Source organism: Neophocaena asiaeorientalis, unplaced genomic scaffold (genome assembly GCF_003031525.2).
Source record: "Neophocaena asiaeorientalis asiaeorientalis breed wild unplaced genomic scaffold, Neophocaena_asiaeorientalis_V1.1 scaffold91, whole genome shotgun sequence".
Taxonomy (NCBI): domain Eukaryota; kingdom Metazoa; phylum Chordata; class Mammalia; order Artiodactyla; family Phocoenidae; genus Neophocaena; species Neophocaena asiaeorientalis.
The window spans coordinates 8,821,915-8,848,122 of NW_020173198.1; the positions used below are offsets into that span (position 1 = coordinate 8,821,915).

The 26,208-nt window shown below is 49.4% G+C and overlaps 1 protein-coding gene across 2 annotated transcripts in view; it reads left to right on the top strand.

Annotated features, from left to right (window-relative positions):
• Nucleotides 1–26,208, top strand: part of SYT17 (synaptotagmin 17) — an 82,352-nt gene that overhangs the window by 11,997 nt on the left and 44,147 nt on the right. For both annotated transcript variants that reach the window (XM_024744553.1, XM_024744552.1), the window contains exon 5: nt 2,220–2,839. In XM_024744553.1, the coding sequence (XP_024600321.1) occupies nt 2,220–2,839 (620 nt within the window). The remainder of the gene's footprint in view (nt 1–2,219; nt 2,840–26,208) is intronic.

A 26,208-nucleotide genomic window follows, 5' to 3' on the forward strand; every position in this document is an offset into this window, starting at 1 on the left:
TGGGGCCAGTTAGGAAGCTAATGTCTCATTGAACGGGGCCAGCTACTACTCAGCTCTTGCCATGTGGGATTGTATTGCCTGATCTCTGGAAAGAGAAACTGGCAGTCTGGGTTTTTATATGAAACTTCTTTGCTTTTAAACCCAAACAGAATGTATCTCTGGGTTGAATGTGGCCCTGAGGCCACTCAGTTTGTCCACTCTGATGTATAGCCTGTGTGTTTGACCAGATGGCATGATTTGGGTGGGAAGGAGAAAGCCCAGAGACTCCCAACCTCCTGTCACTCCCCAAATGGGTCTCCTCTGTCTCATTCAGCTGATGTCTGAAATTCACTTAACAGGGAAAAAGCTTAAATTCATGAAACTAATCCACTCAGCTGGAAATGACTGGTGTCTGATCTTTCCTGGGACTATGTGGGGAAGAAGAAGGAAGTCAAGTTCAAGGGCTTGAAATAGTGAAACGGAGGGGATGTCGGGCTTCTGTAGCCTCAGTCCTTCCATCTGTAGAATGAGAGGGCTGATCTGCCCCACGCTGGTCACAGCGGCCACCACCCACGTGGCTGAGCTGAGATGCCCCGCACCTGTTACATACCCAGTGGATTTTGAAGCCAGTGTGAAAAAAGAGAATTTACAGTGTCTCACTAAAATGTTTTTACATTGAGTGCATATTGAAATGATTATATTTTGGATATATCGGATATTAAAATTGATTTCACCTGTTTCTTTGTAGTTTTAAAAACTTGTGGCTACCAGAAAATTTTAAGTTACCTTTGTGGCTGGTACATCTGTATCTGGCTCGCATTTATTTTCTCTTGGATGGCGCTAGTCTAGATGATTCCTAAATCTCGTGCCCAGCTCTATACAGAGATGACTGCATCTAGCACACATTTATCAGAGAGTGCAGCCATGCACCGGCAAAAGCTCGTGATTTTAGCCAGCAAGACAGGCTTTGGGCAATCAACAAGATGCCATGAAAGGACAAATACCAATGCTATTAATACGAGGCATCTCATAATCAAACTCCTAAGCCCGGAGAGTAGAATATGGTTACCAGGGGGAGCTGGAACCAGGCAGGTGTTGGTTTCACTTATGCCAGATGAGTAAGTTCTAGAGAGTCACTGTCCAGCAGAGTGCATAAAATTAACAGTACTGTATGGAGTACTTAAAAAAGAGGGTAGCTCCTATGTTCTTACCACACACATAAAATTAAAGAAAGAAAGAAAGCAGGAGGAAACTTTTGAAGGTGATGGATACGTTTATGGTATAGGTTGTGGTGACGGTTTCATGGGTGCAAACTTATCTCCAAACTCCTCAAGTTGTGTATATTAAATATAGACAGGTTTTTTGTATGTCAATCATGCCTCAATTAAGTGCTTTAAAAATGAAAAAAGAATGCCATGAGCTCATTGCTAGAATAGAGGGAGGAGCAGAGATTGGAATGATGAACCTGGGAGCAGTGAACTCTGCTGCTTGCTGGGGCGAGGCACCCCGTAAGTGACGAGGTGTGAATGTGATCCTTGAAGATGGGCAGTAGCTACCATTTAGTGCCTCTTAACCGTGTGCGTGTTCTGTGCTGAGCCCTCTCTGTGCATTACTCAGTGAATCTTCACCACAGTCCCTGAGATGGGTGCTGTGATGGACTCCATGTTTCAGATGGGAAAACCGAGTGTGTAAAATGTGCCTGGAGTCACATGGCTCATTACTAGAGATTCACACTCACTGGGAAGTAACCGGGTTGGAATTTGACCCAGGCACTCTGGCCCCAGAGCCTACTCTGTGAAAGTGGAGGCAGTATAGGGTAATGGTTAGAGCCAGCCTCTGGGGCCGGACAGGTGGGGCTGGACTCCCGGCTCCTCCTCTTACTAGTTGTGTGACCTTTGGTGAGTGACTTAAAGTTTCTGTTTCCTCATCTGTAAAGTGGAGATAACAGTCACTGGCTAATACCTTGTGAAGATTAGATAACTGGATATACACGGTGCAGTTAGGGCAGTGCCTGGCGCTTAGCTGCCGTGATGATGGCGATGGGGATGGCGGTACCGCCAGGCTGCCTCCCATAGAGTAAATAAGAGGATTTCCGGGAGTGGAGAGCACCTGGCAAAGCGCATCAGGAAGCAGAGCGAACAGGTGTGAGGATCCAGGAAATGTCGTCAGTCTCACAGATCGGCCCAGGTCCGGTCCGGTACTTGGTGTGGTGTTCATTGTTATTTCTGATGGGTGTGTAGGTCTCGATTCCAGACGACCCAGCTCCCCACTCATCGATATTAAACCCATCGAGTTTGGCGTTCTCAGCGCCAAGAAGGAGCCCATCCAGCCCTCGGTGCTCAGACGGACCTATACCCCGGATGACTATTTCAGAAAGTTCGAGCCCCGCCTGTACTCCCTCGGCTCCAACAGCGATGACGTGGACTTTCTGACGGACGCAGAGATCCTGTCCAAGTACCAGCTGGGCATGCTGCACTTCAGCACCCAGTACGACCTACTGCACAACCACCTGACGGTGCGCGTGATCGAGGCCAGGGACCTGCCACCTCCCATCTCCCACGACGGCGCGCGCCAGGACATGGCGCACTCCAACCCCTACGTCAAGATCTGCCTCCTGCCGGACCAGAAGAACTCCAAGCAGACCGGGGTCAAACGCAAGACCCAGAAGCCCGTGTTCGAGGAGCGCTACACCTTTGAGATCCCCTTCCTGGAGGCGCAGAGGAGGACCCTGCTGCTGACTGTGCTGGACTTTGATAAGTTCTCACGCCACTGTGTCATCGGCAAGGTGGCCGTGCCTTTGTGCGAGGTCGACTTGGTGAAAGGCGGACACTGGTGGAAGGCGCTGATTCCCAGTTCTCAGGTAAGGGATGGGTTGGCAGCGTCTCCTCTTGGGAGCTTTTTAAAAAATGATTATTTTTATCTCAGTAGTTAACTTTTTTTTTTTTTGCATTTTTAAAACCTCTGGTTTTTAAAATAATTTTTGACTCCCAAGAAGTTGCAAGAACAGTACAGAGAGTCCTGTGTATTCTTCATCCAGCTTCCCCGATGATAAATCTGATACGATCCGGGTGCATTAGCGATACCAGAAAACGGATGTGGGTAACTAAACTACAGACCCTATGCCATTTTACCATGTGTGTGGGTTCATGTGGCCACCACTGCCCTGGGAGCTCTTTGTCATTGATGCTGGGTTATTTACTAAGGAGAGTGATTGTCCTGGGTATGAAGCTGTCTGTCATTTTGACTTTCAGAAATTGATTTGGGAAAAATAAAATGAAGGCTGAAGAACGGGATGATAGATGGATGTTTATCAGGCAAATTGTGAGATTAGCTTCCCTCCCTCTTCCAGCCCAGGGAAGAGAAACTGGCTGCCTGGGGAGCCACCCATGGACCAGACTGTCTCACCAGTGGGCTTTTAGGGTCCCTCCCTTGGGCATTCTGTGGGCTGGAGGACAGCACTGCCCCCACCGTGGGTAGAAAGATATGAGGGGAGTGTATGGGAAGGAAAAAACCCCACCAGTTGGAGGCTGGTCTAGACCATCCACGCGGGGACAGTGATCCCGTGTAATGCAGATGGGATTATTTTGCATCAAATACATCAAGGTGCTTCTAAAGCTGAGGTCTACTGGCCAGGGAGTTGATGGGCTAGCATCACATTTGGGGTGCAGGTGTTAAACATGAGGACTGGAGGGGCTGTTCCACTGTGTGTGTGTGTGTGTGTGTGTGTGTGTGTGTGTGTGTGTACACATCTTCAAAGCTATCACTCTCTTAGTTTATATTCCCCAAGAAAAAGAAGACCCTGAGGCAGGGGAAGTCATTTAATAGGGAGGTGACACCAGAGGAAACACCAAGAGGGGGTGGGAAAGTCGCATGAAGGGTGCGGTTATTGAGCCGACCACCACTGTGGGTGACTGGAGCTGAAACCTGCTGGGGGAACTGGGAGCCAGTGTCAGACACACACCTAAGAGCCTTTCCACCTGAGCGGTGAGGGAGCCGGGGTCTTTGTACAGCACCTCGTATCAGCCGCTGAATGAGGGCTGGGGGGATGGGGCGGTTCGTTTCCTGCTATTTCTGTCCTGTTACGCTGGCAGGTGCAGAGACTTTTGTTGTTGTTGTTGTTGTTTTTTGTGGTACGTGGGCCTCTCACTGTTGTGGCCTCTCCCGTTGCGGAGCACAGACTCCGGACGTGCAGGCTCAGCGGCCACGGCTCACGGGCCCAGCCGCCTCGCGGCATGTGGGATCTTCCCGGACCGGGGCACGAACCCGCGTCCCCTGCATCGGCGGGCGGACTCTCAACCACTGCGCCACCAGGGAAGCCCGGTACAGAGACTTTTGACATCCACAAATGCAAAAAAAGTGCAGGAGCTGGCAGGCTGAAGCGGTCACGGTCAGGAGAAGGTGGGCACGATGTTGGCAATGTCTGCTATAATCCCAAATCCTCTTTGCCGTCACACGATCAGGATATATTTGGTGCTTTCTGTGTATCCTCCTCGATATTTGATATCACTCGGTTTTCAACTGTCAAGAAAATTATGTTGAAAGAGGGAGGCCCACCTGACAAAATAAATTTCAGATTTGCCAGCTCCTCTCTTCACATCAGTGGAAGGCCCCGGAGGTAGAGAATCCGGACATCCCCATACCTGGCTCTGGTAGGTCTTGGATGAAAGGTTACCTCGCCTGAAATGGAAAGTCTTCCTGGCCCGTCTGCCCTGGTTTGGTTCTCCTGAAAGCTGAGGCCAAGGCAGGGGCCTGGGTGCAGATCGTGAATTTAGGAGGTGATCCCAAGAAGCAGGAGTGAGAGCTGAGGAGGAGACGGGGAAGGAGGGATCGTCAGAGTCAGTGGTGGTTCCGAAGGTCGCCATTCTGGCACTGGGACGGGCGTGGAGCCCGTCCTGGCACACTGGCCAGGTGGGCTCCCGAAACCTCACAGAAGGGCTAGGGCAGAAAAGAGAAGGACCCCAAGTGTGCTGGTGTGCACCAGGTGTGCTGCCCTCTGCCTGAGCCCTCGCCCTCGCCCTACAGGACCATGGGAGCATTTGTATCAGACGCCAGAGGCAGCCCCCGCCCTGGGCGCTCCCCTGCCCGCTTCTCCGGCTTTAGTTTTCCCTGTGGCACTTGTCATCATCCCGTAGACCGTACATTTTATGGTCTGTCTCCCCTGCTAGTATGTGAACCCTGGGAGGGCAGTGGCTTTTGTCTATTCGTTCACTGCTCTCTCACCTGCTCCTGGAACAGTGCCTGTCACGTGGTAGTGCTCAGCAATATTTATTGAATGAGTGGAGGATGGAGGAAGGAAGGATCCCCAAAGTAAATTTCCTTCTCCTCTCCCTCCCCCCTTCCTCCTTTCCTTCTTCTTCTTTCTCATGTAAAGAAAGGCTCGTGGAAATTGAGGGAAGAGTGGACTCATATCTGCCATCTCAAACTTGCTCTGGAATTTATACTCTTTGAGTGGGAAGGTCAGCTGCCTGCGGTTGGGGTCCCGAGAAGCAGAGCTTGAGATAGGATTTCAGTGTGGATTAGTTTCCTTAGGGCTGCTGTGACAAAGCACCACAAATTGGGTGGTTTAAAACTACAGAAATTTGGGGCTTCCCCGGTGGCACAGTGGTTGAGAGTCCGCCTGCCGATGCAGGGGACACGGGTTCGTGCCCTGGTCCGGGAAGATCCCACACGCCGCGGAGCGGCTGGGCCCATGAGCCATGGTCGCTGAGCCTGCGCGTCCGGAGCCTGTGCTCCGCAATGGGAGAGGCCGCAGCAGTGAGAGGCCCGCGTACCGCAAAAAAAAAAAAAAAAAAAACTACAGAGATTTATAGTCTCAGAGTTTGGAGGCTTTAATTCAAAGAGCAAAGTGCTGTCAGAACCGTGCTTCCTCTGAAACCCAGAGGGGATCCTTCCTTGCCTATTTCTAGCTTCTGGTTGTTGGCAGTCTTGGCTTATAGCTGCATCGCTCTCATCTCTGCCTCCCCCTCACTTAGCCTGCCTTCTCTCTGTGTGTGTCCGTGTCTTTTCTTGTAAGAACATCAGTCATGTTGGATTAGGGGCCCACCTTACTCCAGGATGACCTCATCTTCAATAATCCCATCTGGAACGACCCTATTTCCAAATGAGGTCACATTCTGAGGTACTGAGGGCTAGGAGGTCAACACACCTTTGGGGGATATAATTCAATCCAAAATGGGACGCAAGAGAAAACCCTGCAGGGGTGGGTGTGAAGTGGTCTAGGTGAAGGGTGACAACCCAGCAAGGCTGAGCCCCAGCCTGGTGTGTGGTGGGGAGGGGACTCTGGGTCCTGGATCTCATTGCAGCATTTCCTCCTTCAGGCAAGGGAGCCAGCCAGCCCACATTGTCAGTCATTGGCGGGGACCGTACTGGGAAATCCGATTTTCAGCCGGGCAGCCCTGGGCCTTCCTGAAGCCTCTATAGTATGGAGCAGTGGTTCTGAACAGGGACAGTTTTGGCCCCAGGACACTTGTCAGTGCCGGGGGACGTTTTGGGTTAGGTGGATGGCAGAGTGCTGCTGGCCTCTGGCGGGTAGAGACTAGAGATGCTGTTGAACATCCTGCAACGCACAGGATAGACCCTACAACACAGAATGATCTGGCCCAAGATGTCCGTAGTCCTGTGGGGTGAAGGGGAGGATGGAGGTTGTGGGGACGGAGCAGGGTCTGCCATGACAGGCAAGACGGGAGCTGGGCTGTTCCCTGTTGGGGAAGGAGGGTTTTCCAGGGAGAGACAGTTGTCACGGGTCGGGGTCGGGCCAAGGGGAAGATGATGTGAGGGGTAGATCTCCAGGTAGCTGCTGTGGTTTTCATTCCAAATGTGAAAAAGGAGATACCGGTTTTGAACAAAAATCCATATGAAGCAAAATAGACCTGCACTGGAGACAGAAAACGAAATCCTCACGCAGTGCGTCCAGGCGGTTAGGTTGGCCATCACCGCCGATTTCCACTGGAGGCAGGCGTCTGCCTTCACCAGAGCGCTCAGAAGATGCACCTGCGTGGGCGGGGGGTGGAAGCAGTTTCTCGTTTTCAGCCTGACTTCGCGTTATGTGGGTCAGAGCGACTCTGAGGGTTTATTAGTTCTACAGTCTCTGCCGTGGAGACCCCGTGGGGGCGTATAGATTGCTGGCTTGTAGGGCCAGCATATAGGCATCTTCTGGCTCACGGCAGAATGTCCCAGTTGTTTTGTGCCTTTGAACATTGTGTCTTTGATCTTGACATTCAGGAAATTAGCAGCTAATGGATCTACTGCAGATTTTTTGGTCACATTGAGAACGCTGGGCCAAAAGATAATGGAAATGAAGACATAGAAATACCGAAGTGTGTGGTGTGATTGATGTGGTATGAAGTTATAGTGGCCTCTGAGAGAAATTCTCTCATCCAAGTGGATTGAAGTGAATTGATACTTTGGCCATTTAGAGGTGAAATCCATGTAGTCTCAACTCTTTTTAAAAATTATTAATAATTGTGACAAAACACACATAACATAAAATTAACCATCTTTCAGTGGTATTGAGTACATACACACACGTCATCACCCTCCACCCATATCCAGAACTCTTTTCATCTTGCAAGAAATGAAACTCTGTTCCTATTAAACAATAGCTCCCCATAACCCACTGGCCCCAGCCCCTGGCAACCACCACTCTACTTTCTGTTTGACTACTTTGGGTACCTCATATAAGTGGAATGACACAATATTTGTCTCTTTGGGGCTGGTTTATTTCACTTAGCCTAATGTCCTCAAGGTTCATCCATGTTGTAGCATGTGGCAGGATTTCCTTTTGAAGGCTGTGTAATATTCCATTGTGTGGATAGACCACATTTTGTTTTTTCATGCATCCATTGATGGATGCTTGGTTGCTTCCATGTTTTGGTTATTGTGAATAATGCTGCTATGAACAGGGGTGTGCAGTTATTTCTTCAACCTTTTTTTGAGCCAGAAAAATACTCGGGATGAAGAACGTTCGTTTTCTCTTGAGATCATGTGGTTTGGGGAAGGAAGGGGGAGGGAGGTGGAAAGAGCAGAGGTCCCGTGGGCATGCCAGAACCTCACAGAGCATTAGGAGGAACCAGAGTTCTTGTTCCAGCCCTTTCACTAGTTCCCTTGTGACTGGAGTCATGTAACCTTGTAGGTCTTGTTTTGCTCGTGTCAAGTGGAGACATGGTACCTGCTGCCTGCTCCCTTGTAGTGCATCTCTAGGGCTATAAACTCTTCTCAGGAGAAAGTAGCTTCTGGCTGTGAAAGTGCCTCGAATTGAGGAAAATTATAAATATACTGTACATTATAAATATACAATAAAAATATTGTGCATATATAAACTATCTGTTTATTTAGTCAATGAATATTTGTTAGGTGATTGTCATGCTCTAGGGGCTGGGGCTACTAATTTCACTCTGAGTTTCCTGAGTGTCTACCATGAGCCAAGCAATGTTCTACATGTGCTCACTTGTCTATCTTCACAAGGGCCCATTTTACAAAGTGGAGAAACTGGGCAGAGAGAAGTTAAGTAATCTTTCTGTGCTGAGTGGTAGAACTGAGGCTCTTTGGCTTAAAAAGTGATGTACCATAACCAAGACACTAGACTGGTTCTCTACAGCAAGTAAAACAGAGCCCCTGCCCTCATGGAGCTTACATTCTAGTGGACGTAGATACTCAATGAATGAATTAACACATCATGCCTGTTGGCATTGTCTCTGCCAGGAGGAAAAAGAAAGCAGGATAAGGGGCTGGAGAGGGGTGGCTGAGTGGTGAGAGTGGGGAAGCTGTTCTAGGTGGGTGAGGAGATGGCATTTAAGTAGAGAGCTGGAAGGGTTGAGGGAGTGAGCCTGGAGGATATCCAGGGGAAGAGCATTCCAAACAGTGAGTACAGGAAGTGCAAAGGCCCTGAGGCAGAGTCTGTTGAAGGCTGGAGGAGAGTGAGTGAGGGGAGAGCAGCAGGAGTTGAGGTTGAACTGGCTTAAAAGGCCCCATCACATTGATCTTGTAGGCTGAGGTAAAGGCTTGGATTTTATTCCTGTGGGTGACGGGAAGCCTTGGAGTATTTTGAGAAGGAGGGGTGACCCAGCCGGTCTGCCTGGAGAGAACTCTTCCTGGGGGACCCACAAGTACTTATTTCCAAAATATATAAAGAACTCCAAGTAACATAACATTGTAAAGCAACTATACCCCAATTTAAAAAAAAGCAGAAGAAAATAAAACCTCCAATGACTCAAAAATACAAGACAAAATCCAATTCTTAAATGGGCAACAATTTTGAACAGGTGTTTCACAGCAGAAGACTCATGCAAATGGTCTAAAAGCACATAGGAGAGTGCTCAACTTCATCATCCGTCAGAGAAATGCAGGTTAAAACCTTAGTGAGATACCACTACAACCCACCTACCAGAATGCCTAAAATCACGAAGACTGACAACATCCAATGTTGGTGAAGGTGTGGAGCCACTGGAACTCTCAGGCAGTGCTGTGGGTATATCATGTGATGTAACCCCTTAGGAAGAAATTCTAGTGGTTTCTTGTAAAACTAAACCGATATCTACCCCACGATCCAGCAGTGCCACTCCCAAGAGAAATGAAAATGTTCTGTCCGCACAAAAACTTGTACATGCATATTCAGAGAAGCTCTACATGTAATAGCCCCAGACTAGAAATTGCCCAGGTGTCCATCAACAGGATAAAGGCTAACAAACTATGGTATATTCATGTAATGGAACATTATTCAGCAATAAGAAGGAAAAAGGACTGATACAGCGTGGATGAATGTCACAGCCATTATGCTGAGTAGGACATCCTGCTGACAATCATTATGAGAAATAGAAGTTAGACCCAAGAGAGCCCATATAGATGATTGCATATATATAAAGTTCAAGAAACGACAAAACTAATCAAAACAGTGGTTGTGACTGGGGAAGGGGATTGACTGGAAAGGAGCCAAAGGGAAGTTTCTAGACTAATAGCGATAGGGCGTTGGATACACAGGTGTATGCATTTGTCAAACTCATCACGTAAGGTTTGCACATTTCTTTGCATATAAATTTTATCTGAAAAATAAAAGAGCCGTAAACCTCAAATTCTGGTTAATGATATGCCTGCTGAAGTGTTCAGGTCACTAGTGCCTGCAGCTTACTTTAAAATGCTCTCAGAAAAAGATTGATAGATATGCGATAAAGCAAATATAGCATATTTTCAAAATATTAGCTGCAGAATTAATAACTGTTCATTGTACGAGCTCGGTGATATATTTAAAGGGGTTCAGTGTACAGTTATTTCAGCTTCTCTGTATTTGATAACGTTCATAAGAAAATGTTGGGGAACGCCAGTTAGGAGTCATACGCTGCGGGCTTCCGGGTGGGAAGGGGAGCGGACAAGTGCCCAGCTTGGGAGACAGTTTGAAGGCAGCGTCTTTGATCCCCAGAGCCAGCCCTTAGCCTTTACACTCCAGCTTCAGGGGTGCTGTAAATGAGGGCTCTCAAACAGAGGGGGGATTCTCAAACAGGGGATGCTGCTGTTGTCTTACTTCCCAAGCACCAGAATCAGCCAGGAGCTGTGCCTGTGGGGTTCCCAGACCTCAGCCTCCTGGATTCCGATTTCTTAAGTCTTGGGTGAACCTGCACTTGAGTGAATGTGCTGGGAGAGTCTGACGTAAGTGAACTGCGGACCTCATTCTGGGAGGCACTTGGGTGGCCAGTGGAATGCTGAAGGGGCTGGGCTGTTGCAGCCAGACAGACAGGTCTGAGATGTGGTCTCGCTGGTCGGCTGCTGTGTTGGTTTAGCGAGCTGGCCTGGCTGCCTGCAAGCCCGATCTAGGCTGCCATTAGGATGGTATTTTATGGAGCCATCTGGGAAAGGGGCAGGCTCCGGGTAGCGTGCTCTTAGATGTTCTTGGGGGATAATTCGGAGTCATGTGGGGTGTAGTATCTCTTATTACAAAGCCACATTGCCTGCTGAGGAACAGTGTTTGATTTGAGCCCAGAAAAAGAAAATGTGCTTAGTCAAAAGTGATATTTGCACATCTGGCTACTGGATATTTATGTTTCCGAAAACTGCTTTAATGTGAGATTTGCTTTGTCCCAAGGAACGCCTTTTAGACCTTCAGTGCCTATAATTCAGGGCCCCGTGGCTTAGGAAGTGAAGTCTGTGTGTGTTGCCTTTGCAGCGTTAAGAGTCAGAGGTGGTGGCAATAAGCGTGCTCTGGTTCTCGCACCACGTACCAGACCCTGGGCTCGGTGTAATACTTAACGATTCCCCACCAGATGGATGGCACTGGCACCTGCATTTTATAGATCCTCAGGAAGGTTAAGAAACTTACCTAAAATTGCACAGCTGGAGTAGGGACTTGAACCTGAGACTGACTGCAAGCCCATATCCATAACCGCTATGAAATAATCTATTTAGGAGGAAGTCCTGGATGAGGACTTTGTAAATTGACTTACCCCGTGTAACTTGGATGTGATAAGACTGTATTTCTCATACGTATACCCAGATTTTTATAGCAGTGTGTATCTTGCTTCTTTCCACCTTTGGAGCCGTTCAGAGGATTTCTGTGTTTGCTTGGAGCCCCTTAGGAGAGCCTTCAGAGTCTGAGGGGTGAGCTGGTGGCCTTCCTCAGGAGCACCAAACTGATTGGATCTTTGGAAGCGGCCAAAGGACAGTCTGCTTTGGTAACCAAGTTGATTGTCAGTGTGGGGACTGCTGTTCGGATTGAGCGATAGAAGAAAACTTGCATGAGTCTGAAGTAAGAGACTTACTTTCTTAGGTGGCTCCCAAAATGCTGGTTACAGCCGACAGAACCCATCACAGACTGGCTTTGGTCAAAGAGGAAAGTCTGCGGTTGTGTGGGCTCCAGGCTCCACTGAGTCTGGGGTCCAGGTTGTATCCTGGGAATCTCTCAGCTGGAATGTTCCTCAGTGCCGCCTTCATCCGTTGCCTTTCTTCTCGGGAAGACCCTTTCCCCAGGGAAGCAAAACCCGGGCTTACCTCCTGCCAGCTGGGCCACACCAGTGGAAAGAGAGATCCTCTTTCCTGAAAGTTCCAGAAGTCCCAGGGAGGATTCTCAGGGGCCTGGCCCCCCTCATCCTGCCCTCCTCATGCACAGTGGAGCGTGGCTTTTCACAACCACTGGAGGCCTTGAAGTGGGAAGGCGTGCAGTTTCAGAGAAGGAAGCATGACTGTCTCCTCATTTCACTGCCATGGCCACCGTTTTTATTGCTGAAGCTTCTCTGGCTAATGTCCCCACTGAAGAACTTGGCAGGCAGCGTTCAAGAGCTGGCCCTGGTGGCAGGCATGTGTCAACTATTTGGAACGTCCTGGCGGTGGGTGGGTGGACTCCTAGCCCTGGGCGTGTCTCCCATGGCCTCTTACTGTTGAGGTCCCTTCAGCGAGGAGCAGCCCTGGAGGGTGGGCCCTAGTTAGATGGTCCAATCCCAGCTCCCTTCTCTGGGGCTCACTGCCCCCTGAGAGAGTCATCTATTGGCCTAGGTCGAGCTCCCCTAGAAATAGACCCTGAGATCAAGGTTTGAGTGCAAGTATTTTATTTGGGGGGTGATGCCAAGAAGAACCAGTATTATCAGGCAAGTCCCCACTGTGGGCATGTGGATCGCGACCCTCCTGGGCTCTCGGTGTAGGCTTCCCCAGGGGTGGGGGGCGCTGGGGCATGTGTTCCCCAACTCCCAGCAGGCACAGGTTGAAGGATGTTTCCAGAAGCGCTTCATTCCCCAGGCTCCTCCAGCCTGCCTTATGCATCTGAGGAGAGCGTGTTACCAAACCAAACCAGGGTCGACTCGCCTGCGTACAGTAAAGCCAACCCACTGACACTGGGTTGTGGTGAAGGAGAGTACAACATTTATTGCAGGGCACCAAGCAAGGAGAACAGGCAACTCATGGTCAGCAGACCCAAACTCCCAATGGCTTTCAGAGAAGGGGTTTTAAAGGCAGTGGGAGGGAGGGGGCTGCAGGGTGTGTGCTCAGCTCGTGCACAATTCTCGGACTGGTCGGCATCAAGGTGAAGTTTCAAGCATCATCAGCCTTCTGGTTTCAACCAGCCTAGGGTCTGCGTTCTTGCGATCAGCAGTTTCCGTCCGAGGGGGTCAGCTTCCTATAAAAACAACTTAGGACTGTGTGTCAGGCCTGTATCTGTGTCTTTCAGGGAACTGGGAGTTGGGTGATCCTGCTGTGTGGCGGATTTATAGTCTAAATCGGTACCAGTGTCCCGGCCCAATAGCTATTCTGTTTCTACATCTTCACGTTTCCTAATCATGAAGTCTTGAGCCAACCTTTAGAGAATCAAAGGGAGGCCTGGGAAACTAAAGCGAAAGGCTTTTACTTCAAAGGGGCTTGTATATGGTTCCCATGCCCCCTTTTCTTTGGTAGTCCTCAATCTTGAGGGGAACAGGTTCAGGAAAAGAAAGGGAGTAAAGTTTTGGATAGAGAGAGTTAATCATAAACTCAGAAGAGGAACTCAGTTTTAGGGGGACTGGGTTTTAAGAGGACCCAGGTGGCCTGAGACTCTGTGGGCAGAGAGTCTGAGGGCTGGTCAGGGCCGGGGGCTGGGGTGCACCCTCAACATCGCCACACTTAACCTTGCCACGTCGAAGGCTCCGAGTGCAGGGTCTTCCACGTTCCCCCTTCCCTCTCCATTCTTCTTTCCTCTGGACAGGAAGGTGCAAAGCAGATGAGCAAGACCCCTGGCTAAGTGGATGCCCATGGGTAAAAAGGTGCCCGTCTGCCCTTCCTGAGGAGGCGCCTGATGTTTGCAAGTGACCCTCTTGGCAGCCGTCTCTCTCGGTTTTGAGTGGGTGGGCAGGGAAAATCCCCAGCTCTCCCCACTTGGCCAGCCCCTCCCCTCTGCTTATAGAGGTGGGAAAGGAGGATGGTTTTGAAAACTGCAGGACCAGGTCTCTGCCTCTTAAAAATCCTGGAGGGAGGTGTTGGGCCCAGCTTTTGCCAGCCCCTTGCTGCCTCTCTCTAGTCCCCAGCTTTGGGCCCAGGCAGCCAGTTCTGGCATAACAGGAAAAGTCCCCTCCACATTCTGTCCATGCACAGCTAAAGGCTTCGCCAGACCCGCCATAACATCAGCTTTTGTTATTTATTCTCTGTATCGTTGGCACTTAGAAGGAACTTGATAGGTGTTTTTTGTTTTTTTTTTTAATTATTTATGGCTGCGTTGGGTCTTCATTGCTGCGCCGGGCTTTCTCTAGTTGCGGTGAGCGGGGGCTACTCTTTGTTGCAGTGCGCAGGCTTCTCATTGCGGTGGCTTCTCACTGCAGAGCCCAGGCTCCAGGCACACAGGCTCAGTAGTTGTGGCTCGCGGGCTTCAGAGCGCAGGCTCCACAGTTGTGGTGCACGGGCTTAGTTGCTCCGCGACACGCGGGATCCTCCCAGACCAGGGCTCGAACCCGTGTCCCCTGCATTGGCAGGCGGATTCTTAACCACTGCGCCACCAGGGAAGCCCGATAGGTGTTTTTTGAATTAAATAAATATCATTGTGTAAAGAGTGTTAGCTTTTGAGTTAGACTGACCTGGTTAAGGTCCTGGCTTCACCATTTACTGCTGAATGAACTTGGGTTCAACTCCTCACCTTTAAATTAGGGATAATAATGCTTACTGCGTGGAGAGCTGGGGGAACATTGTGAAGATAACAATAGCAACATCTGACTTACGTAGCACTCACCATGTGCCAGGCATGGTGCTAAGGCTTCTATTGTATTCACTACTATCAGCATCCCATTTTATGGATGGGGAAACTGAGGCATGCATTACGTAACATGCCTAAGGCCACAAAATTGGGATTTGAACCCAGGCTAGTCCAGCTCCAGGGTTGTGCACTTAGCCACTCTACTGCACTACATTGCCTCTTGATGAACCAGGATCTGGCACGCAAAGCACCTGGCGTATAATATGCACTGAATAGTGGTGACCAGGAGCTCAGGCACCAGGAGGTTGGGGAGGGAACTGAGGAGGGAGGAGGGAAGAAAAGAGGGAGGAGAGGTTGGGGAGCAATTGAGATTGAGCCATGAGGAACTGGCCTTAGAATCCGATTCGTGTTTCAATATGTGCTACTTTGGTCTTAACCGTGCCCCAGGCAAATGAAGTTAGAAGGAATTGAGGACATTTTTTAATAGCAAAAATGGTGATGATTTGAGGTACCCAGAGGCGTGTGCTGATTCGGCCTAGTACCTGGAATCTGCCTGGGGCCGTACACGCCCCAGCCTCTCCTGACTGCATACTGTATGTGGTGATCACTGACCACCTGATACCTAAATAGTCAAGGCCCTTGACAAGGCATATGTCAGTTTTTTAATGAGAAGCCGTCTTTAACTTGTCCCGAGCTGTTGTCAGCCTCTCGGCAGAAACCTGTCCTCTGCGTGTGTTAGTTAAAAGGGTTTCCTGCCCAAGTTTGGTGAACAGCAGTGTTGGCATCACTATGCAGCCAGGGCTGGGCGCAGACCAGAACCTTACAAGGCAGCATTAACTAGAAGGTTCTTTCTATGTGGTCCTTCTTGCTTCTTCCTCCTAAAATACAAATGTAGTTTACATTTCAGGCCTTAAAGTGAGCTTTTGATTCCTAGTTTATAATGTGAACTGGAAGGGGAACCAGAGATGATTTGAACCAATCCTATTTTATAGATGAGAAAACTGCAGCACAGAGATGTTGAGTGACTTATCCAAGGTCACACAGCTTTCAGTGACAGAAAGGAGACTAGAGTTAGGTCACCTGATCAGAAGGCAGGAGGTCTTACTCCTGGCACATACTGCTTTACCCCACAAGAGAAGGGATCTATAGTGGCTAAGAGCACAGGCCCTAGAGTCATACAGACCTGGGTTCAAGTCCCAGCTTTGCCACCTTCTACAGATGTGGGTCCAGGAAAGTTAACTTTATCATTTCTAAGCCTCAGTTTCCTTTGTCTATAAAATGGGAATCATGTGGTGTGCTGGAACCAGCTTGAACTGGCCTGTAGAGTCAATTGTTATTTTCAGGAATTTCACAAACCCGCTGACTTCACACTGGCAGATTGAAAATCAGCCACTGTGTATGAAATTGACAGATGCTGTAGCATTTGTAATCAGAGCCTCCACCTTCTCCCCCCCACCCCGCAGAGCAGAGCCTGACACGTGTATACAGTGGTGCCATGTCGTGGTCAAGAGCATGACCCAGCAGTCCCAAAATCTTCAGGCCAGAGTCAGTCCAGCCACTTCCAGCGGTGTGACCTTGAGAAGTTACTCAAGGTCACTGGTAATAATGGAAATTGTGGACTCTTCCTGAGTGCTTCCCATAGACCCGGTACTGTTCTGGGGCTTGCCGTGTAAGTCAGAAAACCACTAGGGACTGTCATTCTCCCCATTTTACAGTTAAAGAAAGTGAGACAGAAAATTTGAGTAACTTGCTGAAGGCCATGCAGTCAGTGAAGGAAGGAGGCTCCGTTCAAATCCCAGCATCTGCTCTTGGCCACCACCCTGTCTCGTTGAGGTTCATCTTCCTTCTTTGGAAGATGGCAGGAATAGCAACCCTGACCTCAAAGGCTGCGGTTAGGGTGGGATGTGATAACGCCTGTGCTGTTCACAGAGGCCCTGCACGTGGCAGGGACTCAGCTGACGTGCGCTTACTGCTGGTAAGCACTGAGTAAATGTCACTGTCGATCGTTACCATGATGATTGCACTAAAATCTTCCCAGCCGAGGGACCGCAACTCAGTTTGACCAAGGAGCTTAAAGCAACATTTGCCAGCCGAGCCATTCATCCACTCCAGCTGGGGTTGAGAAGATGAGGCTGTCACTCTGAGTGGCTGGCAGGCTGGTTGGTCCAGGCATCTGGCGGTGCACCCCAGAGAGGATGCCGGGGCTCTCTTCAAAGAGGGAGAGGTTGAAAATTTCCGCGGGCTGTCCCGATTGCTTGAGCACACGCAGAGGGCAGGTTCTGGGGCTACCAACATGAGTGAGACCTGATCCCTTCCTTTAAGATTCTCATCGTAATACAGTCGGCCCTCCATATACAGGAGTTCTGAATCCAGATCCAGTTGGTTGAATCCACGGATGCGGAACAGAAGACAAACTGCACTGCACCATTTTGTATAAGGGACTTGAGCATCCGTGGATTCTGGTATCTGAGGGGGTCCTGGAACCAGTCCCTTGCAGATACGAAGGAACGACTGTGTAACAATAGTAAGCATTTGTCAGTGCTCCCTGTTTCCTAACACTGCACGCAGCGTTTTCCATACATGATCCCGTTGAATCATACGAGCCTGTGAGGTACCGTGATCATTTTACACGGGAGTAAACTGAGGTTCAAGTCGATGAGTGACTTGCCTCCGTGTTCAAGGAATAAATATTGGAGCCGGGGTTTGAACTTAGGTGACTCCGGAGCTCAGTCCTTCCTCATTACCTGGAAGTGCCTCTGAGAAACAGGTCAGGGCCATCAGTAACTATGATACAAGGTGAAAATTAGTGGGACCAAAGGAGAACGGTCTGTTCATTTCAAGCAGCAGCAGATCTGACTGTGGCCACCTTAAGGGAAACGATAAATAAAATAATAGGTCCACTTACTAAATGCTGGGCTCTAAGCCCTTCCCATATATTAATCCATTTAATTCTTTCATCAATTCTATATGACAGGTGCTCTTACTGTCCCTATTGTACAGATGAGAAAACGGACGTCAGGGAGTTAGCGAACCTGCCCAAGGTCACACAGTAAATGGCAGAGCCAGGCTTCATACCAGGCTCTCTGGGAGAAAAAGAGGGCAGTATAGAAAGGGTAGTGGAGTAGTTCATAAAAGCAAAGGAAGAATTGAGCCCTGAAGGCTCCCAGGCAGCTCTGGGATCCTTTGGAGCAGAAGTATAACGTGAGCCACTTACATCATCTGAAATGGCCTAGTGGCCACATTTAAAAAAACTAAAAGGAACCAGATGAAATTTATTCTGTACTATTTTATTTAATCTAATATAACTAAAATGTTATTTCCATGTGTGATCATCAGAAATTATGAGTGTGAAAATTTTTTTTTTTTAGTGTGAGATTTTACATCTTCTTTCCACACTGGATCGTGGCCTCCATTGTCTATTTCATGCTTACAGCACAGCTCAGGTTGGAGTAGCCATAGTTCAGGAGCTCAGTAGCCACAGGAGGCTGGTGGTGTCTGTTCTGACAGCGCAGCCCTAGAGCGAGAAGAGGGATTGACTTGGATCCAAGGGCGTGGGGTTGCTTTCTTTCTCTCTCTCCATTCCAGTTTCAAATTTCCAGGACACAGGGAATCCAGTGGGCCCGCACCTTGGGCTGGGGGTCTTGGGCAGGTGCTGTCAGTCACCCCCGGAAGGCGTGGCCCTGTTTGATCTGAACAGTTAACTTCAGTTGGCTTTGGCCTCAGGATGTGTGTAATCCCAGTGCTGGGGGCAAGGAGAGAGGGAGAGATGAGATGCTGATTCAGTTCCTGAAGTGTTTCTGCCCACACTGGTGACTCTGCCAGCTTCCTTGGCTCAGCTGCCCCTGTGAACTGGCACAGGAATTAAACTAGGCAGACAGGTCGGTGCACGGAGGCTGAAGGTCAGATCAGCTTGCAGACACATCTGGAAGAAAGGCTGTGCATCCTAGTGGGGGAACCCGCTGGGGAACAGCTGCAACTCCCCACCATCCAGGGCTCTCTCGATGGCCCCTCACACGTTCTCAAGGCCCATGGCAGAGGTCCCCTTCAGCACCAGGCCCTGCTGAGGCCCCGGCCACCCCTGGATGGTCCAGGTGACTACACTACCTGCATTTCAAGCTTGTGTGATAGAGGAAGTTGGTTTCTGTGTGGCAGCAGGGTGCTAACAGAGGCTGCCTATCTGCAGCACGGAGAGGCCGGCCGCCCCTCATCTCCTGGCGGGAATGGGGGCTGAGACTTGCCTCCTGTGACATTTGTGAAGTGTGTCGGGACCCTTTGGGCCACCGGGGACACAACCCCAACTCAGGCTTCCTTTATAGGAGATGGGAGGAGAGATGCTGGCTCAGGGAACTAAGAACCCCTGGAGTTTCTCGAGCTTCAGGCACAGCTGGATCCAGAGGCTCGAGCCTTCTTCTCAGGGGCACCTTTCTCTCTTTCTCCACCCCTCAGATAGACTCTGTCATTAGACAGCCACCAGCCAGCTCACAGCCTGGCACCCTGTATTCACTTTCTGTTGCTCCGTAACAACCGCAAATTTAGCAGCTTAAAACAACACCCCTTCCTTATCTCACACTTTCCAGGTACGGCTGAGCTGGATGCTCGGGGTCCCACCAAGTTAAAATCAAGGTGTTGGCTGGGACTTTGATCTCATCTGAGGCTTGGCGTCCTCGTTCGGACTCCCTGGTTATCGGCAGAATTCGGTTTTGTGTGGTTGTAGACTGAGCCCTCGGGTCCTAGAGGCCTCCTGCAGTTCCTGCCTTGTGGCTTTCTCTACAGAGGGCACTTTCTTCAGGGTCAGCTTGAACCTGAACTGGAGAGTGTCTGCTGGTGTTCCTTATCTCTGACTTTGAAATCCCCTTTTAAATGGCTCGCCTGATGAGGTCAGGCCCACCCAGGATAATCTCCCTTTTGGTGAACTCAGAGTAACTGATGAGGGACTTAATTACATCTGCAGACTCCCTTTACGTTTTCATTAATGTAACCTAATCATGAGAGTGACGAGGGATCCTCTGCACAGGTCCCACCCACTCAAGGGGAGGGGATTGATTGTTCAGGGAGGGTAATCTGTGTGTGGGGGGGGTGTGCACCAGTCTTGGGGACCATCTTAGAATTGGATCTCCCACATCCCCCATGGGGGGGGACTCTGACTGGGTGGTTTGGTCACATGGCCATCTCTGAGCCCGTCACCTGGCCAGCGAGAGGAGGAGTTACTCTAGTGGGGGGGGGCGGGTGTCAAATGCCCAGGGTTAGCCCCACCCAAACCACAGCCAAAGAGGTTCTGATAAGTGGGAGGGATGCTAAATAGGCAGAAATAACAGATGCATCCTATAGGGCCCCTCCAAAACCTAAGACTGAGAGAAAGTGTGGATTTTCATAAGTGAGGGCTTTTAAGGGCAGCAGGTGTAAGAAAGGAAATGCCCTTCCTTCCTTCCTTCCTCCCTCCCTCCCTTCTTTTTTCCTCCCTTCCTTTCTTTCTTTCTTCCTTTCTTTCCTTCCTTCCTCCTTCCTCCCTCCCTCCTTTCTCCCTCCCTCCCTTCCTTCCTTCCATCAATAGATGTATTAGACTTACATCTGACAGACCTGAGTTCTAATCCAAACTTGACCAAGTGTAAGTATGCCTTCATCTATTCAATAAACATTTACTGAGCACTTAGGGCACTAGTGTTGTCATAGGGACCACTTGCTATGTGGCCTTGGGAAAGTTACTTGACTCTTCTGAGCCTTAGTTTTCAGTGGGGGAAATGGGGATAAAAGCCCGAGAGCGTAGTTGTCAAGAAGGCGCAATCTGGAGTGAGCCTCTTGGGTTCATACGCCGTAAACTGCTTTTACTCATAACACTTCTGACACCAAATGTGTGGGTTTTTTTCTCCACACCAGCAAATTCTCCATTTCTCTAGACACCCACTGGGAGTCCTGCAAGTCTGTTTGATTCTGATACTAACTGCTTGGAGTTAGCTCAGACCCCACAGGTTAAGGGCTCAGTCCCACAAGACTGCTCCCACTTCAGATGCCCAGTACAAGTCCCAGGTTGTCAGCCATACTTCTGACCCACCCAGCTATAAATCAGGGGTTCTCACGACCTCTTCCTCAGGTTCCATAATTTGCTAAAATGGCTCACAAAACTCAGGAAGGCCCCTACTATTATCAGTTTATTATAAAGAATACAACTCAGAATGGCCAAATGGAAGAGACGCTTAAGGCAAGGTATTGGGTGGGTTGAGGGGGGAGAGCGTCCATGCCCTCTCCAGGGGTACCACGTTCCCAGTACCTCAGTGTGTTCACCAACTCAGAAGTTCTCTAAACCCTGTTATAAAGCCTCTCCCCTTCCCAGACGATGGGGGTTGTGGCTGAGAGTTCCAACCCTCTAATCTTGCCTTGGTCTTTCTGGTGACCAGCCTCCATCTTGAAGCTATTTTGGGACCCCCAGCCTAAATCAGTTATCTTGTTAGCGTCCAGAAGATACTCATCACTTCAGAGATCCCAAGAGTTTTAGGAGATGTATGCCAGGACCTGGGGACAACGACCAAATATGTGTTTCCCATTGTATCACACCCTGGCTCTGCTCCCTGCTCACTGTGTAAGGTCAGGCGCAAGTCTTATCCTCCCAGTGTCTCAGTTTACTCATATGTGTGATGAGGATAATAATAGTCCCTCTCCCAGAGGGTTGTAGTAAAGATTAAATGGGAAAATAAAGGAAAGGGCTCAGAACTCAGGGCCTGGCACGTGGTGTGTTCTCAGTCGTGTTGGTTAGCTTCATCATCAACAACATCAACATAATCACCATCATCATCATCAACATCATCAACATCAACATCATCACCGTCATCATCATCATGGGCATTGTCATCATTATCAACGGGTTCTTTTGAGAACTGCATGAGATAACACGTGCTCCACCCCACGTGTGGTACAGAAGTATTCAGTCAATATTGTCTACTGCGGTTGTTCATTTATTTAGCGAACTTGTTTGCAGGGTTTCCCGTGTGCCAGCTCTAGTGCAGACTCTCAGTCTAGACAGAAGGTCTAGACAGTTAGAACCCAGTGTCCTAAGTTGTGCTCTGCATTGGTACCTCCCTGGGCTGAGGTTCCTGGGGGGACATGTTCACTGCTCTATGTCCAGTGCTGTGCCAGAGCCTGGCTCAGAGCAGAGCTTCTGTTTGTGGAATGAATGACCTGTTGGTAGCATTACCTCTGAGAGTCTGAGGCCTGTGGGAGGGGCCCCTGTCCCCACTTCGGGGTGGGGTGGGAGCATGGAGGGAGCTTGGGTGGTCTGGGATGTTCCGTTTGCCTGGCACATAGTCGGACCCTACAAGGAATTTCACAGCATGAGATGGAGGGAAACTGAAGCTGGGGAGTGAAGAACCTCATAGATGGCGTTTATCCTGAGGGGGGCATGGGGGCAGGACCCACTGAAAGATGATAAGTAGCAGAGAAACCTGGCCAGGGTTGCATTTTAGGCTAATCCTCTGGGGTGTTTAGACCAGATAGGTTAGAGCTCACTCTCAACACTACTGATCTTGGGCCAGATTATTCTCTTTTAGGCGAGACTGAGTATTACTAACAGCATCTCTGGTCTCTACCCACGAGATGCCAGTAGCACCTCCTACCACAGTTGTGACAACCAAAACCGTCTGCAGGCACTGCCAAATGTCCCCTGGGGGCACATAGCCTGGTTGAGAAGCACTCGTTGAGAGAAGTGTGAGAGCAGAGGCGGGTGGCCTGTAACTAGTGGGCGAGGCATTCTGCTGTGACTGAGGGCAGGGGTGGGCTCAGAGTCGAGGGTGTTTAGTTGTTGGAAGTGACACGAGGGACGAGGGTGAAGGAGGCCTCCAGGATCTTGTTCAGTTTGAGGGGCTTGCTGGCTGGGGGAGCTGGGCAGTGAGGAACAGGTGGGGATGAGTGGGGGTGGTGATGAATAGTTCATTTTGGGATGCTGGGGTTGAGGATGACCGTGAAGCATCCATGTGGAGATTTCCTGTGGACTGAAGTTAAACTCCCTAAGTGATTGTGTCTGATCCCATCACTTGAAACACCTGTGTTATCAGTTTTTCTGGGGCACTTGTTTAAAATACGAATTCCCAGGCCCCTCCTATGAAGAATCTGATCAAGTAGGTTTGGGGAGGCCCCGTAAATCCTCCAGGGATGCTTCTGATGAGGGAAGCTATGGAAACATGGAATTTTGTAAGCCTAGGCCTGTCCCCTGCCTGGATGGATGGCCGACACCTCACTCATAATACGTTCAAGACTGAACTGTTGATTTCTCCCCAGATTGCTCCTCCACATATGTTGTCCATATCCATCAGTGGTATCAGCATTTACCCCTAAACCTAGGAGTCTTATCCTTCAACCATCAGCAAACCATGCCACCCCTACCAACCACTTCCAGTTTCCTCCACTCCGACTGTCTGGTCCAGGCCACCTTCACCTCTCACCTGGATTATCGTAACTCTCCTATGGGTCTCCCTGCTTCATCCGTTTGCCTACCTCAATATATTCTCAACACGGCAGCCAGGGAATCTAGTAAAATGAATATCGGCTCAGGTCTTCTTCCTGCTTTCAACTTTCCGGTGGTTTCCCATCTCATTCAAGATAAAATCTAAACAAGATCCAATCCCTTCTCCCTCCAACCTGTTTTTCCCTGTTGGTGGCCTCCCTCACTCTGCTCCAGCCATACCAACTTTGTTGGGTTTCTCAAACACACCAAACATGGTCCTGCCTCAGGGCCTTTGCACTTGCTATCTCTGCCTGGAATGCTCTCTCTGCCTGGAATGCTCTCCCTCCATATACCTGCATGGCTCCCTCCTTTCTTCATTTAGGTCTGCCCTCAGAGAGGCCTTCCTTGACTTCCCTCTTTAAGAGCAGCCCCATCACTTTCTATCCCCTTAGGCAGCTTTATTTTTCTTCACAGTACTTATCACTAGCAGACTTTGCAAACTGATTTCTTTATTATCTCTTCCTTCCACTACAATGTGAAGGTCAAGGGGATGGGGATTTTTTTCTGTCTTGTTCACTGCTGGTCCTCCAGTGCCTGGTACATAATAGATGTTCAATAAAAATATTTATGGAAGAGAAGCAAGTAAGGAAGAAAGGAAAGGAGAAGGAGGAAAGAAAACATAAGGCTTAGGCAGGACTAGAACTCGAAAGAAATCAGCATGTTTGGGACACACAGAAAATATGATAGTTGAAACCCTAGGCATCAACAGCATTTACCAAGAAACACTGTATAATGTAAGAAGAAAAGGTGACCATGAGTTGAATTCTGGGGAAAACTGCATTTAAGGGCAGGGGAGAAGGATTAGGAACTATGAAGACCAGGAAACAGAAGCTAGAGGGAGAGGGAAGGTAGGTGAGAACCCTGTCGTGCGTGGCGACAGAACTGCAAGAAGAGCTGGTCTCCACTACAACTTCGTGGGGTGTCTTATTATGCCCCCCGTTTTCCCCAGGAGGAGAGGAAAAGAGGCTCAGAGGGGTTCATCAGCATGTCCAGGGCCACACAGTGAGTACATGGTGGAGCTAGCATTGGGTTGTAGGGCTGTGACTCAGTCCTACTTATACCACCACTGTATCAGTTTCCTATGGCTGCTGTAACAAGTGACAACAGATCGGGTGGCTTAAAACGATAGGAAAGTGTTCTCTCCCAGTTCTGGAGGCTGGAAGTCCAAAATCAAGGTGTCGGCAGGGTCGGGTTCCTTCTGGAGGCCTCGAGGGAGGTTTGATTCCATGATCTTTTTGAGGGACACAAGTCAACGCATACCAACCACCCTACCTCCAAATACTGGGGTAGGAAAGAGAGGTGAGGGCGAACATAGAAGGTGCAGCCCCTGCCCCGGAGAAATGATAGTACATGAAAAAGTAAAATAGCCTCATAAAAGGGATTGTTACAAGAGGTGCAGAGAAGTGAATAATTACAACATGAGTGGAAGAGGGAATCAGAAGGAGAAACAGCTTCCATCGGAAGAGGAAGGACGTGCAGCCAGAGAGATCTTTTTAAAATGCACGTTGAATTAGGTGATTCCGTCTAAAGCCTTCTGTGGCTCCCTATTCCTCAGGATAAGTCCAAACTCCTTACCTGGCTGCAAGGCATGAGCTGACCTGCTTTTTCCCCCAGCCTCAGCTCTGCACCTTGCCCTACCCCAGCCCTTCCCCCTTTACTTGTCCATATAGGCCTTTTCCGCTGTTCAGTGGACCTGCTCCTTGGACCTCTAACTCCTTGGCCCTCTAACTCCTGTCCCTACGTCTGCAGGGGAGTCTTAGAAAAGTCGGTTGCCACAGCACCCTGTTATTCTTCATAGCACACACCACAGTGCTAATTAAATCATCTCATTATTAATTAGCTCTGCATAGTAATTCATTAAATAATGTTTACTATCAGGAACTGCATTACAGCGACCTTGACCGTCTTGCTTACTGCTGTGTCCTTTGTGTCTAGCATGACTGCCCAGTCAACAGATAATTATTGAGCACCTACGGTATGCTAGCCCTGTGCCTGACATGTGGTAGACACTCTATAAATATCTGGGGACTGGATGATTGGGTAAGGGGTGGTCTAATTAGGTGACTAAGACACAGAGAAGCAGAGGGGGGCTTTCTGTGCAGAAGTGGGATGAGCAGACGAAAGAAAGGTCTGGGGCTGGACCCCGCTGACTCAAAAGCCCTCCCTTGGCTGGCAGAGCTTCTCCCAGCCACTTCCCTGCAAGTGCCCTGGCCCATCCTGGAAGCTGCTGCTGCTGCTGCTTCTACTAAAGGGGAACTCTCCCTAACTGTCCACTGTTGGTCCTTCATTATGGACACTGGGTAGCTGGAGGCGGGGCTTCATGTCTGCCATTCAGGTTTGGGTTGATAGTGTTGCATATTATGGCGGCATCTCTGCTAGAACAGCTGTCTTTGCTACAAGATGCTCACTGGGGGCCCAATTTAGAATAGAGTCAGTATCTCACTCTTTCGAGATGCTTGAGTGGATCTGAAGTAGGTTGATCTAATTTGGACAGCCAGTGAGCACTAGACATAAACTCTCAGACATGAGAAGATTGAGCCTCTCTCCCATCTTCCCTGGAAGGTTTAGCTTCATACACAGGATATAAACAAACGTTTCTCTTGGCCAACATTCACCCAGGGTCTGTTCTATACCTGGGAAGATGGACAGAGGTAACATAAAATCACTACCCTTGACAGCCTCATGGGCAGAAAGATAGGAGAAAAGAGGGTCACTACCTCAGAAATGAAAACAGAGCCTTACCTCACATCATAAACTAAAACCAAGTCCAGGTGGTCCAAGGACTTTTTGAAAAGCCAAACTTTAAGTTTTAGAAGGGAAAAAAGGAGAATATCTTTGTGACCTAAGAATAGCAAAGCATTTCTGGAAAATGTCATAAAGTATGAACCATAGAGGAAAAAGATAAATGCATTCTACCACTTTAAAACTATAAACTGGGCTTCCCTGGTGGCGCAGTGGTTGAGAGGCCGCCTGCCGATGCAGGGGACACGGGTTCATGACCCCATCCGGGAAGATCCCACATGCCGCGGAGCGGCTGGGCCCGTGAGCCATGGCCGCTGAGCCTGCGCGTCCGGAGCCTGTGCTCCGCAACGGGAGAGGCCACAACAGT